The sequence below is a fragment of the Octopus bimaculoides genome, chromosome 19 (assembly GCF_046866305.1).
Source record: "Octopus bimaculoides isolate indiv1 chromosome 19, ASM4686630v1, whole genome shotgun sequence".
Classification (NCBI taxonomy): Eukaryota; Metazoa; Mollusca; class Cephalopoda; order Octopoda; family Octopodidae; genus Octopus; species Octopus bimaculoides.
Genome location: NC_142946.1, coordinates 10,323,100 through 10,343,099, shown reverse-complemented (window position 1 = coordinate 10,343,099; position 20,000 = coordinate 10,323,100). Strand labels below are relative to the sequence as shown.

Below are 20,000 nucleotides of genomic sequence, written 5' to 3'. Positions count from 1 at the left end.
CACACACACAAGCGCACGCACACGCACACACATATATGCGTAGATGGCTTGATTATTTTTTATTCTCTCTTCTCATGATGTGATTTCTCTATTTCGCATTCACCATCTATAACCGTCTCTCTGTTTCTCGCCCCCTTTTCTCCAATTCTCTCACTCTCTCATTGTCTGTCTGTCTCTTTCTCATTCTCCCTCTCTCATTATATACATATGTATGTATCTATGTATGTATATGTGTGTGTGTATTTGTGTATGTGTGTACGTGTGTATGTTTGGAATATGTTTGTATGCATGTATGTTTTTGTACGTATGTATGTATATATGTATGTATGTATGTTTTTTGTATGTATGTATGTATGTATGTACGTACGTACGAATGCATGTATGTATGCATGCATGTATGTACGTACGTAGTACGTACGTATGTATGTATGTATGCATGCACGTATGTACGTATGTATGTATGTATGTATGTCTCATTATATATGTATATGTATGTATATGTGTGTGTGTGTATTTGTGTATGTGTGTATGTTTGGAATATGTTTGTATGCATGTATGTTTTTGTACGTATGTATGTATGTTTTTTGTATGTATGTACGTACGTGTACGTACGTATGTATGTATGCATGTATGTATGTACGTAGTACGTACGTATGTATGTATGTATGCATGCACGTATGTACGTATGTATGTATGTATGTATGTCTCATTATATATGTATATGTATGTATATGTGTGTGTGTGTATTTGTGTATGTGTGTATGTTTGGAATATCTCTGTATGCATGTATGTTTTTGTACGTATGTATGTATGTTTTTTGTATGTATGTACGTACGTGTACGTACGTATGTATGTACGTATGTATGTATGTATGTACGTATATATGCATACATGCACCGTGCTACTCCAGGAATCATTTCTGCACGGCATTCTTACATGCCCTCAACACGCAAAACCATAAATTCCATTTTTCTTTTCTGCAAATTCTATCCAAACACACTTCACTTTAACATTCACTCTCTTTCTCTTTTCTCATTCCTTCTCCCTCATTATCAACCCTTTGTTAATTCGCTATCTCCAAATCAACCTCTCACACAATAACTTCTGCTCTCTCTCACTCCCACTATTTCCCTCTCCCTCATTCTCTTACTCTCTTTCATTCTCACTCTCTCTATCTTCTGCTTGTCTCTCTTTCTCCCATATTGTCTCCTGTCTTACTCTCACTCTTTCATAGTATCATTTTATATGCTTTTTATTTTTTCTCCCTATCTTTCTCCTTTCTTTTTTTCAGACATTTTATCTCCCATCTAATAAGCTTCAATTTTTCTCCTTCTCCATCTTTCTGCCACTCTTTAAATCTTTCTTACTTTCTCTTCATCTTTTCTTCCAGAACTTAGTATCTTTCTTTCACTCTCTCATATTCTTTGTCTCTCTACGAACTTTTGCTTTTTCCCCGTCTCCATCTCCCACTCTTTCTCTTTCTCTCTCTCTCAACCTATATATATATATATATATATATATATATATATATGCATGTATGTATGCCCAACTCTTCGAAACGCCGGTGTTAAAACGGAGGTAGCTGATCTGATGAAGGAAAATGTTCTCTATGTGGCTTGTGTGTTTTCTGTACTCTGGTTATTATTATTTTCTTGTCTACGTTTTGTTTGCCATGTCCTGTACCCAGATATGCACCTATATATACAGGTAGACGTAGGTATGCACATACCTGTACGTATATATGCATATACTCATTTATTATTTGTTTATATATATATATATATATATATATATATATAGATAGATAGATAGATAGATAGATAGATAGATAGATAGATAGATAGATAGATTAATATATGCATACATACAAGCATATATGAATGGGTGCGTGCGTTTGTATGCATATAAGCACACGTATATAAATTCTATAAATATGTGTATACATATGCTTGTGTGATGTACGCACGCACACATACACACAGACAGTTACTGTATTTGCGTGCCTGGAACATACACCATCTCTAATAGTAAGAGCAAGCGTTATGGTGTTGGCGACATTGGCAGAACAATTTGACAACAACAATAGCAACAACAGGGGCAACAACAGCTATAAGAAGAAGAAAAAATATAAAGGAACAGCCGCAACATTAATAGCAGCAACAGCAGCAGCAGGTGAAACAGCAGCGGCAGCAGCGGCAGCAGCAGTAGCAGCAGAGAAATCGGCAGACAATTAGCTCTCAAGTTTCTGAAGTCTATCGGGACAGAATTTCAATACTGACAAATTTATGGCTTCGAACAATATAAATATAAACCGAATATGCGTACGTAGGCGTAGGAGTGGCTGTGTGGTAAGTAGCTTGCCTACGAACCACATGGTCCTGGGTTCAGTCCCACTTCGTGGCACCTCGAGCAAGTGTCTTCTACTATAGCCTCGGGCCGACCAAAGCCTTGAGAGTGGATTTGGTAGACGGAAACTGAAAGAAACCCGTCGTATATATATATATATATATATATATATATATATATATATATATATACATTCATATATAAACATACACAAGACCTTTATCTACTATCTTTATATCTATCAATCAGCATGCATCTATCTATATTATATATATATATATATATATATATATATATATATATATATATATATATATATATATGTGTGTGTGTGTGTGTGTGTGCGTGGTGCTCCAGCATGACCGCAGTCACATGGCTGAAACAAGAAGAAGAGTATATATATATATATATATATATATATTATATATATATATATATATGTATACATACATATACATACATATACATGCATATACATATAAATACGTTCATATACACGTACAGACACATACATACATGTATATACATAAGTACACATACACACTCATATGCTAATCAATAGAGTTGTTATCATTGTTCAGTATTCAGCTCAGCCTTATATATTTGCTATTGTTGTATATTTCTCGCCTCTATCAACATGATAGATATATTATAATGTTTGCTTCCTGTATTATTATTATAATATTTTTTTTTTTTGTGAGGGTAGCCATTATGAATTTTTCCTATTATGATTGTGAAATACAGAACTATTTATAAAAGGAATATGGATATATATATGTGTGTGTATGTGTGTGTGTGGATGCCTAAACAACATATTTGCAAAATATTAAATAAGCATTTGAAAGCATATATAAATACGCAAATATGTCAAAATTATATTGTACTCTACAAATATAACTGTTTCCCGATCTAGTTTAAGTGTTTATATACATGGCCTAGTGGTTACGATGTTCCTGTTCCCAAACGTAAAATTGTGGTTTCGATTTCTGGACAGTTGAACCACTGAGTCCGCGAGCGAAACATTTTAACTCATATATGGGTGACCGTTTTGAGGGACGGATGTTCCTCCCAGGCGGGTGGTGAACTTCACGCCCAGCAAGTGAGATGAAATCATTGTAAATTCAAATCAATGTGCGAAAGCGCATTACAAACAGCTGTGTGTGAGAACATCCATCAGTCTAATCGATAGAGATATACGAAGGGCGTTAAAATGCTCCTGGTTTTGGGTAAAGGAAAATACAGGAGGATCAGTTAATTATGTTTGTATTCAACTTACTCCCATTTTAAATTCGCACTTCTTGCAGCGATACACTTGAAGGTAGGAACTTTTCAGCATCCCATCGTATATATACATACATACATACATACACACATATGTAATTCAAATTACGACGAACGTAAACAAACAAACGAAGTTTGCTTTTAGAAGCGTTGAGATGTATTAGAAAGTTAAAGAAGTGATTTTTTAGATTATCAAACGCAGGATAATGCTAATAATATAGCCTGAACAGAATAAGCTACCCCTATTTTGCAGAAAAAGTGTTGGCAGCCGTCTATGAGACACGAACATTCGTATGAGCATATATGTAAATATGTTTGAGAGAGTGTGTATGTGTATAAGTGTCTACGTTTTTATACTTGTCACTTATTGTCTAGCACAGGGGTTTTCAAACTTTCTGACTTGCGGACCCCTTTATATTTCAGGCTTTACCACAGTTTGAAAACCACTGGTCTAGCAGACGTCCACGTGATTGTGCTAACAATTTTTTTTATTAAACCGTATCGTACCGTCTCAAAAACGTGGAAAGACACTACGGTTAATATATATTACTCCATGAAAATACCTTCCAATCCAACAGGTGGAATTCTTCCATTGACTGCACATCGTACCATCTCTACTTGGTTCTCTGGGTCCACTCTCCACCTATAAGCATATTAACAACAAACAATTTGAGGACAAATATCCGTCAAATGTAAATAATGCACATAATTCCTCATGTCTTAAATACAGAACTGTAACATCTAGAGCGTTTGTTTCCATTTTCAGTTTTTCCTATATATATGTGTATATATATATATATATATGTGTGTGTGTGTGTGTGTGTGTGTGTGGGTGTGCATGTGTGTGTGTGTGTGTGTGTGTGTATACATACATACTATTTATATGTATATATATTATATATATAATTATATATTTATGTATGTATATATATATATTTGTATGTGATTGCGCGCGTGTGGACCTTTACAGCAAAGAACAAATCCAATGATGAATACAAAGCAAAAAAAAACAAACAAAAGCATTTAGAGCAACAACTAAAAAAAAAATGCGACAATGTCCTCCATGATGATGATGACGACGATGATGATGATGATGATGATGATGATGATGATGATGATGATGACGACGATGATGATGATGATGATGGCGAACATCATCATCATCACGATCGTCATTAGCAGTATCATCACGAGCGGTGACAGTAGCATTAGCAGCAGCAACTGGTTCAATTACTGTCAAGGTATGATTATTGGTGAGAATAACAGGTGTGATCTTGTTGTTGTCGGTGGTGGTGGTGGTGGTGGTGGCGGTGGCGGTGGCGGAGGGAGCACCAATTATAGGGCGTCTTAGCCTGTTTCCGACAGAAAAAAGGTTCAATTTGTCTGGGTGACGCCAGCATTTAACGTACGCACCAAAATCCGACGACCTAAGATACATATATGCTTAAATGCATTCGTACACAAAGACACTCACACGCACACACACATAATTATATATATACGAGCTTCTGCGTGTTTTCGTATATGTATTTTATATATATATTTGAGTGCTTGTATAAATGTGTATATAGAAATATATGTACACACTCATCCACGCATAATTATACGTGTGTGTGTTTGTGTGTATGTATGTATATATACGTTTGTGTTTTCAAAATTTGCATTTTGACAAATAAATCTATACACACACATAGATAAACACATGCAATTATATACGTTACACGGATATATATCTACACACGCTTTCATATGTTAACTCACAAATATATATACACACGAAGTGTGAGCTAGTAACCTACAAATGTATTTTAATAGTGTTTCTGAAACCCTTTGAATGGTATTTCAAGGCTAATAGGCATATGTAAGTGCATGTATCTATCTATCTATTCACACACACACACACACACACACACACACACACACACACACACGCGCGCGCGCGCGCGCGCGCACACAGCCTTGATGGTTTCAAAAAGTTCCCGGACTAGTTCTGTAGGAATCTAGTGCTCTTATCTTAGATTTTCCTTGGGGCTGGCCAGATTGGAGCATTCTCGAATATAACAAGACGAAATTGCAAAGATAATCTGGAACTCGACTGAGGAAAGAAAGCTTCGAATGACCCATCCGTTTTTTTCTTGTCCCTTTTTTTGTATTCCTCTCTCTCTCTCTCCTTCTCTCTCTCTCTCTCTCTCTCTATATATATATATATATATATATATATATATATATATATATATATATATAAAGGAGGCTACTAGGTGGACTGCTAATGTGTTAGAAGAAGATCACATATCATGTGTCTACTAAGACCGAATAATTCTCAAAGAGAATTTAGCGAAGCAACAAAAACGTAAAGCGGGCAAACCAGTGAAAATTACACAAAAAAAAAAAAAATACAATTATCTGTAAACATATGTTTCGAAATTAATATTTTCTTACCGAAAATATCCGTTTCTCATCAGTACAGATCGTTGGATAGTTACAATTTAGAGAATCGTATACTATGTTGTACGCCACAGGGAACGCACGTGTATACGGTTCTATACACGTGTGTGTGTATGTGTGTGTATGTATAAATATACGGACACAAAAACACGTAGAGACACAAGCACATACATTAAAAAGAAACAATCATCAATTTTTTTTTTTTTTTTTGTACTTTCTTAATCGAAACCCATGAGGCTTGGCGGCTTCGAAATTGCGATACTCAAGAATTTCATATAGGAAGTGTTACCGAGTTGCTAAACATCATTTATTGTATTCACACGAGAAAATTTTACGAGTAAATTACGTATTTATTTTATTTTAAGTTAGAAGAAAATTGAGAATACGTATGTATTGTCAATGTTGTTCACGGCGACAGTAAATCAGTTTGATTCGCCACATCAATCAGGATACAAAAAATAATATTAAGATAATTGTGTTTCATAAACAAGACCTGAATATGTTTATTCGTGTGTCATCGCTGGTTACAAACAGGAAAAAACAATTTGAATAACGTGAGATACGACTATGAGATCCTTATCTTCTCCATTGAACCATATCGTCGCGCAGTAACAACAGGGTAACACGTAGAACAAAAGTACTCACACACACACACACACACACACACACACACACACACACACACACACACACATACTCATATATTTAGCGCAATTAGTACATATATTATCTTACATAACATATGGTAATAGCGATAACTTTGAAGGAAAATAGGTTGATTGATAGTTAGTGATGTAGACATACGCTGACAGACGTGGACAGATAGATCTATATATGAGTTTGGTGGTGATTGGTTACAGATATAAAAATTAACATACCCTGAGTAGATATGTAGACACGGAAACCCCTCAAACATGCACACACGCGCGCACATTTATCTGTCGTATCTATGTCTTATCTATGTCTTATCTATGTCTCATATATACAGGATGCGGTGAATAAACTGTCGTCTAAATTACGCAAAAATGAAAATAACACTGACATCTCATTTTAACAGATATATTTATCAAAATTATATTAAAAAAATGTATTGAAATCCGAATGTAGATAGACAGACAGACAGACAGACAGATAGATAGATAGATAGATAGATAGATAGATAGATAGATAGATAGATAGATAGATAGACAGACAGACAGAGAGACAGATAGAAAGACAGAGAGACAGATTGATAGATAGATTACTACCTCCTTATAAACATAAATAATGAATACACGTATAGATGTGTGTGTATTTGGGCGTTTGCATGCAGACAAGAATACAAACATTCATAAAAACACACATATCTATTCAATAATAATAATAATCAGTGATATACGAATGGTCTTGTAATGATTCAGAGATTTGCACACGCATGCTCCACTCCATCTTTCGTACAGCGCAATAAAACTCTAATACATCCACCGATACATCTCCACCACACAAACCTCATCAAACGCAAATACATGAGATAGATTTAAACAAGGAGGCGAGTTAGCATCAATCTGTTGGAAGCCAATAGCTTATATTTGAAATCAACCTTAATATACAAACATTTCCGGTCGCAATTTCTCGGTTCTACTAAAGGCAATCTTTAGCATACTCAGAGCAGCAGCAGTATGTTACAATTATGGCAGCGGCAGTGGTTACCAACAGCAGCGGCAGCATCTGCTGCAGTAACAGATGTAAAGTTCTGCCAATTTCATTTATGAGAGTAACTTTACTAGATTTCAGAAAACCATGGACCTGCACGCACATATACACACACACTTGCCCCGTAATCACACACACACACATACACACAAATATGTTTACATATATGTACATTTATATGCACATACATATATATGTATACATATACGCATATATATATATATATATATATATATATATATATATATATATATATATATATGTATATATATATATATATATAGGTATATGTGTATATATATATACATATATATATATATCAATATGTATATGTATATATATATATATATATTTATATATGTATATGTGTGTATGTATGTATATATATATATATATATATATATATATATATATAGATAGATAGATACATACATACATGCATGCTCACACACATAGATATATATATATATATGTATACATATATGTATATATATATATAGAGAGAGAGATAGATAGATAGATATATGTGTGTGTGTGTATGTGTGTGTATACATACATCCTTATGTACGTATGTGTATATATAGATGCATACTTATATACGTATGTATACATATATATACACCCTTACGTATGTATGGATACTTGAGTGAGTATATGTGAATGTATGTATGTCTGTATATGTTAGTGTTCGTGGCTCTCTGTGAATGTGTGTGTGTATGTGTGAATGTGTGTGTGCGCGCGCGTTTGTGTGTGTGTGTGTGTGTGTGTGATTCGGTTATTGGACACTGTAAATTACAAAACGTTTGACTAAACCATGTTCATCATGAATCGAAAGAGAAAACTGTGTAAGTGGCTTGTAATTTAACGATATTGGAAATGAAGCTGATCAAATCATATTTCCAATCCTCTTCCTCCCACTTATCATCATCATCGCCATCATTATCGTCGTCATCATCATCATCATCATCATCATCATCATCATCATCATCATCATCATCATCCCCTTCATCATCATCATCATCAACATCTCCACGTCCACCACCAAAATCGACAATAACAACCTTAACAACACAACCACCACCACCATCATCATCATCATCACCATCACCACCGCAACCACAACCACCATCTTCACCACCATTATCATCGTCATCATCGTCATCACCACCCCCATCATGATGTTGATCATGATCTTGTTCATCATCATCATCATCATCATCATCGCCTCCATTACTACAATCACCAACAAAATCGCCGCTGCCGCCACCGCCAACACCGCTTCTTCTACTCCCACGACCGTCACCACTACCACCACCACCACCATCACCACCACCATCACCACTACCACCACCACTACCATCATCGCCATCATCAGCAGCATCGCTATCATCATCATTGTCATTGACATCATTATTATCAAGTCGTCTATCATTATCCTCCTCTTCCTTATCATCATCATCATCATCATCATCAATATCGTCGTCGTCGTCGTCATCGTCGTCGTCGTCATCGTCGTTGCCATCATCATCAATGCAATCACCATCCACAAACGATGAGTCATCTTTGCTATTTTCAGTTCAGTTCATTTTCCTGCCCCACCTTGCACCACCCGATCAGGTCAATCGTCGAACCTAAACCAACCTTGTTATGAATAATGATGCCTTCCATTGGCGTGCGGCCCAGATATTTTAGTACACGTAGAATGTAGTCTATGAATTTGATCCCGAAACCACCAGTAAAAAAAAAATTCCTAATATTTGTTTAGGCCCTCAACTCAGAAGGTACTGAAATTCATTTAACTTTTCGCTCTCGCAGAAAGAAATTTCAGTCTTCGGATCATCAAATTCGTAATAGAAAGAGAGTTGTAATGAAAGAGAGCAGGAGGGGTAGAGGGAGCAGTTTGATATATCGTACGCGTTTTATTAAACGTACAATTTTACCCCAATCTAAGCATTGTTTACGACACACATTTTAGCTCTTCCTATGTAAAACAAATGCAAGAATAATGTTGATGATGTGCACCGATTGACCTCAAGGAATGACTACCAATCGTCTGTCCAAGTATTGAATCGTAGTTGATGGCAATTTAAGAGGTATTAAACGAAAGGAGCCAGAGAAATTTCGATAAGTGTATGGTTATAAGGCATAAAACATGTAATAGACTGGGATATCACAAAATTTCGTTGCCCCATCATCTGCTGTCTCGTTAAGAATACCGGCAGTTTTGACACCATTTATATATTAATACATATATATATATATATATATATATATATACATTATTACTCACAAGCACGCATGCACATGCACACACATTTGCACACATAACTGTGTATGTGTGTGTTGCAATGTAGTAAGTGTGAGTTTGAACGTGCTTGCTCTTTGACAAAGCGAGGTAACTATCATGCTTTTCATAAAATTCTTTATTTCACTATACGTTTCGCATTTGGTTGTATGGTAGATAATGTGTTAATGAACGTTTAACACGTCCCTGCATTTATATATATATATATATATATATATATATATATATATATATATATATATATATATATATATATATATATTTATATATATATATATACATACATATATGTGTGTGCGTGTATGGGTGTATGCGTGTGTATGTGTGTGTGTGTGTGCATTAGACAGTTATATATACAAACGTACATGTATGCATATACACATTTTTATAAGTACTTAACACATATGTACCTACCTACCTACCTACCTACCTACCGACCTACATACATACATACATACATACATACATACAAACATACATACATACATGCATACACACATACATGCTTGCATGCAAATATAAACCACTCATCTATTGAATTAAATGTATTTAGATGAGAGGAAAGCCTTTTGGGGAAAAAAACATGAATAGCACTAGATCGCGTTCTACGCTGATATGCACATACGCTGCTAATGCAAAGGTGTGATATTTTCCTGAAGAGAAAAACCAGCCACAAGCACGTATGTTATATTCGTGTTTCAAGCAATGAGCTTCTCTACGTATGTATATATCTATATCTATCTATCTATCTATCTATCTATCTATCTATCTATCTATCTATATATATATATATATATATATATATATATATATATATATATATATATATATATATATATATATATATATATATATATATATATATATATATATATATATATATATTTATATATATATATATATATATATATATACATATATATATATATATATATATATATATATATATATATATATATATATATATATATATATATATATATATATATATATATATATATATATATATATATATATATATATATATATATATATATACATATATATATATAGGTGTGTGTGTCTATATGTAAAACGTATGTGAGCGTACGTGTGAGTGCGGGCTTGCATGTAGTAACGTATGTGTGTATTAATATATGCCTTTATGAATATGTATGTACGCGAGTGAATGCAAAGCTAACATACTCAAGTTTCGTTTAAGCCTGTTTTTACGCCTTTTTTTTATATAAATATGCAGTAAAAGCAAAGCCGATGCTTATTCATACTCTATTCTATATAACATGCACACATCTACTGCTGAGTGTGTGTGTGTGTACGTATATTTGTGTGTGTATATATATTTATATATGTATGTGTATATATATATATATATATATATATATATATATATATATATATATATATATATGTATGTATGTATGTATATATATATATATATATATATATATATATATATATATATATATATATATATATGTATGTATGTATGTATGTATGTATGTATGCGTATGTATATTTGTGGGTATGCAAAGTGCGTGTGTTTGTGTGTGTACAAAGTAAGAAATTGGTAATGAGCCTGATATGTTTATGTATATACTTAGCCGTGAGCATTTATATACATATACAGACGTATATCGCTCGTTGAGATTTTGTTTCTCTGATAGTCTATAAGAATGCATGTGTGTGTGTGTGTGTGTGTGTTTGTGCGTGCGTAATGTATGTATATATGTATATATATATATATATATATATATATATATATATACATATATATATACATACTAATATATACTTTATACATACTAATATATGTATACATACTAATATATACATATATATATACATACTAATACATACTTTTGTTATTTACACCACCTGTCCTCGTCTGTTGTTATTTTTTGTATATTCTCCCATATATATATATATATATATATATATATATATATATATATATATATATATATATATATATATATATATATATATATATACACATATATACATATGAATGCATGTATATCTATCTATTTTCCAATCTATCTTTCTATATATACTTATGCACATATATACATACGTATATATATATATATAAATTATATATATGTATATATATATATATATATATATATATATATATATATATATATATATATATATATATATATACATATATATATATATATATATATATATATATATATATATAGATATATAGATATATATATATATATATATATATATTTTATATATATACACACACATATATATATATATATACAAACACATCCATATATGCATATACATGCATGCATATATAATGCACACATACACACATACTTACATACATACATACGTATACACGCATGTTGTCGTATAATCATTTATCTGTCTTGCTGCATCGTTGCCTCCAGTTTATTAAAACCCACGGTGGCAAGGCAAAAGTTTTAGTTTGCGTGTTTTCCTGACATCTGCCTGCTTGTGATGACATTTGATATATTTATATTTAGTTTTGCTTGTCCAAATCGCCACTTTGCGAGGCTCTCACTGCCCAATGTCCTCTCCCCGCTACTCTCCCGTCTCTGCCTTATTTTGGCATTGCAGCGAAAAGAAAAGAATAATGAGACTAGTATTGATGGCGTCGTTGTCGTCGGCGGTAGGGGAGTTGGTTGTAATGATAACGGGATTAGATGGGATCGCGTGGGTTGATGATGGAAAGTGCTGCCTCGCCCTTTGGCATGTCAGCGTGCCTGACCAATTAATTGGTTAACTCTATCAGTCTTTATCAGCAACTTAGTCGTGTTCTTTTCCAAGCATTTCGCGTTCACGATATTTCTCGAAAAGCCGTTGACGACCTTCGTCACTATACGCCGTGCAACGCTGCCCCACTTCGTATACAAATGATATATAACTCCTACATCACACTGCTTCTGTTTGTCAGTCCGTCTCTGTCTGTCTCTCTATCTCTCTTTCTCTCAATCTCTCTGCCCCGTCTCTTTCTCTCTCACACGACACGCGCGCTCACACATGTGCATATGTATAAATATCTTATACATACACACACACATATATAGGCATATATACTCATACACAAACACAAACGCGCACAAGCACACTCTCTCACACACACACACACATATCCATTTATAAACTTATGTAAATATATGTGTGTGTGGGTGAAGTTTGCGTTGCGCGTAGAGTTTATGTGTTCATGTGTGTGCATGCAGGATTCTATGTGTGCATGTATGTGTTTCTGTGTGTATGTGTTTTATTGCAACTGAGGTTTCGTAAGTTAATGTAAACAAATATGGACCAACCAATAAAAAACAACAACCTATAATGGTTTCTTACGTAAGATGCAATCCACGTAATTTTTGTCATGGATGTTCAGGAATAAATTGACTGCAGTACTCCAAGAGTTCTTTATTTCGTCGTCTCCAGGAGGAGGATAGACAATGTCGACCTGGTTCGTATTTAAACATAATATGTAATGAGCTATAATAAATAATGTTGCGAAAGTTACTTTCATTTTCGCTTTCACTTCAGTCATTGGACTGCAGTCAGCCCGGGCTACTCCTTGATGTGTTTAGTCAAATAAATATACTACAATTTTTTTTTTCTTTTAAAAGTCTGGTACTTATCCTATCAGTCACTTTTGTCGAACGGCTAAGTTACTGCGGCGTAAACTAAATGAAACCGATAGTTACGAGACGTCAGTGGGGCAAACGGATTTACAAGTGCATGCGCACAAACGTACACGCACGCACACGCACACACACACACACACATATCAGGTGATGCCCCTGAATGGCCGCAGATTGATGAGTGAAACAAGATTATATGTATATGTGTATATATATATATATATATATATATGTGTGTGTGTGTGTGTGTGTGTGTGTGTGTGTGTGTGTGTGTGTGTGTGTGTGTGTGTGTATGCATATATGTATACAACGGGCTTATACGAGTTTCCAGCTAGTACATTCACTCACGAATTATTGATCGTCCCGGAGCTTTTGTGGAACATCCTCGACAAAGTTGCTGCGCAGTGGGATCGAACCCAAAACTACGTTGTTGTCAAACCTGTGTTACGCCATAAAGACATGCTGGCGACTATAGAAATATAGCACGCTTCAGGAATTTTTCGTATCATCCTTCTAATTCTAACAGTTCTGTAAATCTACTTCCCAAATAACTGCTTGTGACCCACCGTAGTTTGTATCTACGAACCTCTGTGTAAGTGATTATGAACCAAGATCGCTCATATTGCGCCAAAAGAATTGACAATGAAAAACAAGATTACTGATGATGTAAACTTTTAAATTATTTCTTCTTATTTTCGGTAAAACATCAGAGTGTAGGGTTCAAATGGTAGAAATCTTTGAATTCTATCGGAATTCTCGACCAATTTCGCTCTGCTGTATTGATTTTTATTACGGTATAACCTCCAAGCAACGCCTGCACTCCACCACCCAATCGTACTCTTACTCTCCCCCGCCAATTTTAGTGATTATATTCAAACTTTCATTTCATTGACGCTTTCACAGTCTGTTAATCAGATCATTTCAAAGTAATTGTTAAACTAATCAGAATATCTTACATCATAAAATGTTCGTCCATTTACTAGAATAAGTTCTATTTCACCTCAAACTTTTCTAATTAGTTAGAATCGAAACGGTTGAGTGGATTAAGCATTGAGCTTTCAGTTTCTACTTTTCAGGTTCAATTTCGTAGCAAGCCTGTTCATGCATTTATTTTAAGTGTTGTTACTTAGTTTTGGTGAAAGAAATCGAAGCCAGGATATCAAAGAAGAAGTAAACAGTAACAGCACTACCGCCTTACTCCAGTAAAGACAATAGATTATTCGCTTTTCACTCATTTAACAACCGAAATATTCCTTTATTTTTTTAAAATTGATTTTCATGATAAGTAAAATCGTAATTTCGGATGTTAGGAAATTAACGCAAAATGAAATTCTTGCACAGTCATTATTTTTCTAATGCTGTTTGTAGAAATTAAGTGAAGAAAAAAAAAAAAACAAAACTGAAAATTGTAAACAAAAATAATTTCAAGTACTTTCGGAATTACTCCTCGGAATGGTGATACCCTTTGATTTTAAGTATTTGTTTTTACTTCTAGTAGAACTTGGTATTGCACTCACAAATATGTGAGTGTGTGTTTCTTATATTTGACTCAAGTCGAAAATTACATATAAAATATATTTATATATATATATATATATATATATATATATATATATATATATATATATATATATATATATATATATATATATATATATGTAAAGGTTTGGAGGTGATGTACAAGAATTATATATTAGAAAAAATATCTGGATGGCTGTACATTTAGAGATTTTTATTAGCATGTCTCATGCTTTTATAAATCATATATTAGCGGATATATATATATGCAAATATACATATACATATATATATATATATACATATATATATATATATATATATATATATATATATATATATATATATATATATATATATATATATATACGTATGTATACATACATATTTATGTATATATTCATATATATATATATTTGCAAATATACATACATACATGGGTAGCCCAATCGTCAGGATTCCTCTCTCGATCTTGCTGACGTAAACCAAACGGAGTACAGAGCATTACGTTTGGCACCAGCTTCGTCGCAGGAGCTGCCGGAAGAGTGTCGCGTCGAACACAAAATCGCATATTGGGATCCACTCCGGATTTCTTTGAAGATTGTCTCCTTTCCGTAACCCTGGATATGGGCCCATACCGAGTACTGTCAGCCGGAGCCAGCTGAGCCCGGCACTCGTGTCAGGAAGGTTCGTCACTCCCTGAAGTAGTGAAGACAAAATCGCTGCCCACTACCTATATATATATATATATATATATATATATATATATATATATATATATATATATATATATATGTGTGTGTGTCTCACCTTGCTAACTATCAGCCATTTTGTATGGCTGATAGTTAGCAAGGTGAGACACATATATATATATACATATATATATATATATATATATATATATATATATATATATATATATATATATATGATATAATATAAATAGTATATAAATATATGCATATATACATATATGTACATACCTACATCTATATGTATATATACATGCATATATAGGTACAGGACATAAAAAAGAAACGTTAGACACAATGAGAAACGAAAACATAGAAAACGAACATTTTTTGAACACCGAAAAAACCCCCAGAGAAACGAGACATGCAACATAAAGATATTCCCCTTCGTCAGTTGCCCCTGTTTCATCTACTCCGCGTTTCGAAGGCAAGGACAATACGCGACTTCGTTGAAACAGTCCTTCCCGCAAAGCAAATTAAATAAAATTGGGGATTTTTTGCGGAAGGTGAAAGTGGCAACAAGAACAGGATATTGAGAACAAGACAGTAAAAACAAACTGTGAGGGATGATAGAAAAAATATTACGAACGCTAGGAACCCACCGGTTTCGTGTTAATCAACAATCATCAGCGAATGATATGTATTTTTAAAATTTTCATCTACTACCCAACATGTCTGAATGATTTTTCCGCGCCTGCATGTGACTTTGGGAGAAATTCTGCACATCCATTTTGTTATCTGCATATATACCCAACTATGCATGGTATATATATTGCCATATATATTATCATTTGAAACATCTTCATAGATGCATGCTAACACAGAGCTACATATACCATACTGACGATGTTATATGTATAGAAAAGAACAACTTCCTTCCTCCACACCACAATTCTCTCCTCCCCATCACCTACAGGCTCTGTCTTGATTTATATCTCACTCCTCCCTCTCCTCCTCCTCTTTTATTTCTCTCTTTTGCTCTCTCTATCTCCCCTCTTTGTCACATACTCCGTTCTTCTTATTCCGTTCACTTGTTGGCATATATATATATATATATATATTGTATTTTCTTTAATATTTAGACGTAGATTACATATATTTGCATTTGCTTTTTTTTTTAATTTCTTTTGCATCAATTTTTCTGTTTTGTTTATCTGTTACATTCACCCTTCAATTCTGCCATCCCCTCTTCCTCTCCAGTCCACAAACATACCCTTATGAAAACACACACTGAAAACTCACATACACGCGCACAAACACACACATGCAGATGTCCTCTCACTTTCTCTATTTCTCTCCCCCTCTGTATGTATGTAGGTATGTATGTATGTATATATATACATATATATATATACATATATATATATATATATATATATATATATATATATATATATATATATATATATATATATATATATATACTTAGATTCGCTGCTCAATTTCATACGTCACTTCTTCGTTTCCTTCAGATTTCGGTTCTCTTTCTCACACCATTTCATTCCTTCCTTATTACTCACCCCCTCCCTTACTATCCGGTACTTCCTTTCTTTCTTTCATTTTCTTCATTCAATCATTCACCCTTCTATATTCCCATAATACTTTTACTTTTGCTTTCTTTTCCCTTTTCCTTCTCGACTTCACTTTCATTCACACTTTCGTTCATTCTCCTTTTCGAACATCACGATTAATTCCTTCCGTTTATTTATTTTTCCTATTGCTTATTTTTTTCAGTTATCCTTATTCATTTATTATTTCTTTCTTCCATCATTTTCTTCTTACTCTGTTATCGTTCTTTCTTTCTTTCACCCTTTCTTTCCTTGTTCTATTACCCGCCTTTCCAACTCTCATTTCTTCTCTCATCCTTATTTCGTTATTTGTTTTCTTTCCTTCCATCCTCTTTCTCCTTCCACACATTTCTACCCCTTCCTTCTCTCTCTCTCTCTCTCTCTCTCTCTCTCTCTCTCTCTCTCTCTCTCTCTCTCTCTCTCTCTCTCTCTCTCACTCACTCTTTCCCTTTCTCTCCGTCTGCCCCTTCGTCTCCCTGCCTTATCGACTTTCTACACAACTCTTCAAATGTGAGTTGCTTCAATGGAAACAGAGAGAAGAAATTGCTAATTCAATGGACAAGAAAATCAAAGAATTGAGACAGACTTGTTCAGAAGATCTGTAAAAATGGGAGGGTGTGGAGTAGATGGTTCCTCATTCCGTTACACCTCACCTCACACACACACACACACACACACACACACACACACACACGCACGCTATCACGTAGCTGCACACAGACAAACTTGCAAACGCATACGTATGCATACGCATACGCATACACAGATAAACATTTTCCTCCCTCGACACACCTCCTCGTTCAGTTTCCACTGTCCGTCCTTAAAGCGGAATGTGTTTAAATGTGTGTGTGTCTCTATATACATACACTCACACACACGCACACACACACACACACACACACACACACATTCATATACACATATATGTATGTATGTATGCATGTATATATATATATATGTATAGAAAGATAGATAGATAGATATAAATAAATGTATGTATAATTATATATATATGTGTGTGTGTTTATGTGACTATATATATATATATATATATATATATATATATATATATATATATATGTCTATACATGCATATATACCTATATATACGTAGACACATATACGTATATATATATATATATATATATATATTTACATTCACAGACATATATGTATATATGTGTATGTATGCTTATACATATTCATACCTAAACATGTATGTGTGAGCGAGTCTTATATCTACTCCCATTTATCATTCTCTCGCACAGTACGTTTTCCATTAGGTTAGCAGTGTTTCTTGTGTTGTAGTGAGTGCGTAAACATGTGTTCTTTTTTATGCACGAGCTTGCATAGTTGCGTCCATGAACGCAAAAATCCTTTGTACATATATACGTATATTTATGTTACTGTGTGTATGTGTATGTGTATGATGGAGAGAGCGGGGATGAAAGAAAGAGAGAGAGAAAGCTTGTGTGTGTCTGAGTGTACAATATAACATACCCATACACCTCCATACATCTATGGATATGCATATAACAAAGCGTTCATGCATATATACATTTGCATATATATTGACGCATATGTAAGGCGTTTGCGAGCGTTAACTCTAATAATAAAATACAGTGAGCGGAGCTACAATCAATGGACCAGATTATTTTATTTACTTAGATTGTTCCTGACGGCATGTTGGAAACAACGGTACAGTACATACAATGCATTTAAGATGCACATGGAAAAACATTACTAACAAACAGAGAAGGGGAACATAGATTTTGTCATGAACAAGTCTGATGTCTATCGCTAATATATTGGACTTCAGTTCTGCATTTCTGCTCCTTTACTCCAACTATATTTCGCATCTCTATTACAACGGCGTTTTGCTTCGCTTTTGCTGCTAAATATATATTATGTTGCATTCTATGAATTTAAAAGTAAAGGTGTATGTTGTAAACATCCATGATTGTAAATGATACATTGGCCAGAATAACACAACTCTGTCTCGTATGCTCGCTATGCACTTACTGCAAAAACAATTTCAGCACACTGCAGCACAATAAACGAAAGCTGCATAGACAAATATTGGCAGGTAAAATATTATAAATAAGATATTAAAATATAATAGATAAATAAAATAACATTGATGAATTAATATTGATAAATAATTAATTCATATCATATAGAATTTTTTATAACAATTCGCATTTAGTTGCAGAAGCAGTACTCATGTCGAAGATAAGATAAAATAAGCCCACACTTAACATATACAGATCACAAACAGTATAAGTGCAAGACAGAGACGTCATGAGTCTAACAGCCAAAAAATACGTATCTGATAGATTAGTAATCAGACGACCAATTTCAAGCAGTGAAATCTGCAGCACAAAAGTTACCACCGAAAAATAGACAGTACAGAATGAAACGCTACTCCATGTTCCGGTATTGAGTTAGAGGA

The 20,000-nt window shown here is 33.8% G+C and overlaps 1 protein-coding gene across 9 annotated transcripts in view; it reads right to left on the bottom strand.

The window, feature by feature from the left end:
- The window catches only part of LOC149131760 (uncharacterized), a 1,392,655-nt gene that overhangs the window by 23,938 nt on the left and 1,348,717 nt on the right, over window positions 1-20,000 (bottom strand). For 7 of the 9 annotated variants that reach the window (XR_016245177.1, XR_016245172.1, XR_016245173.1 and 4 more), the window contains one exon: window positions 4,191-4,270. The exons of the other annotated variants lie outside the window; for them this stretch is intronic. Coding sequence is in view for 4 of the 7 variants with exons in the window: in XM_089366576.1 (XP_089222702.1) it covers window positions 4,191-4,239 (49 nt within the window). In the remaining 3 variants the exon portion in view is untranslated. The remainder of the gene's footprint in view (window positions 1-4,190; window positions 4,271-20,000) is intronic. 9 annotated transcript variants of the gene reach the window in all.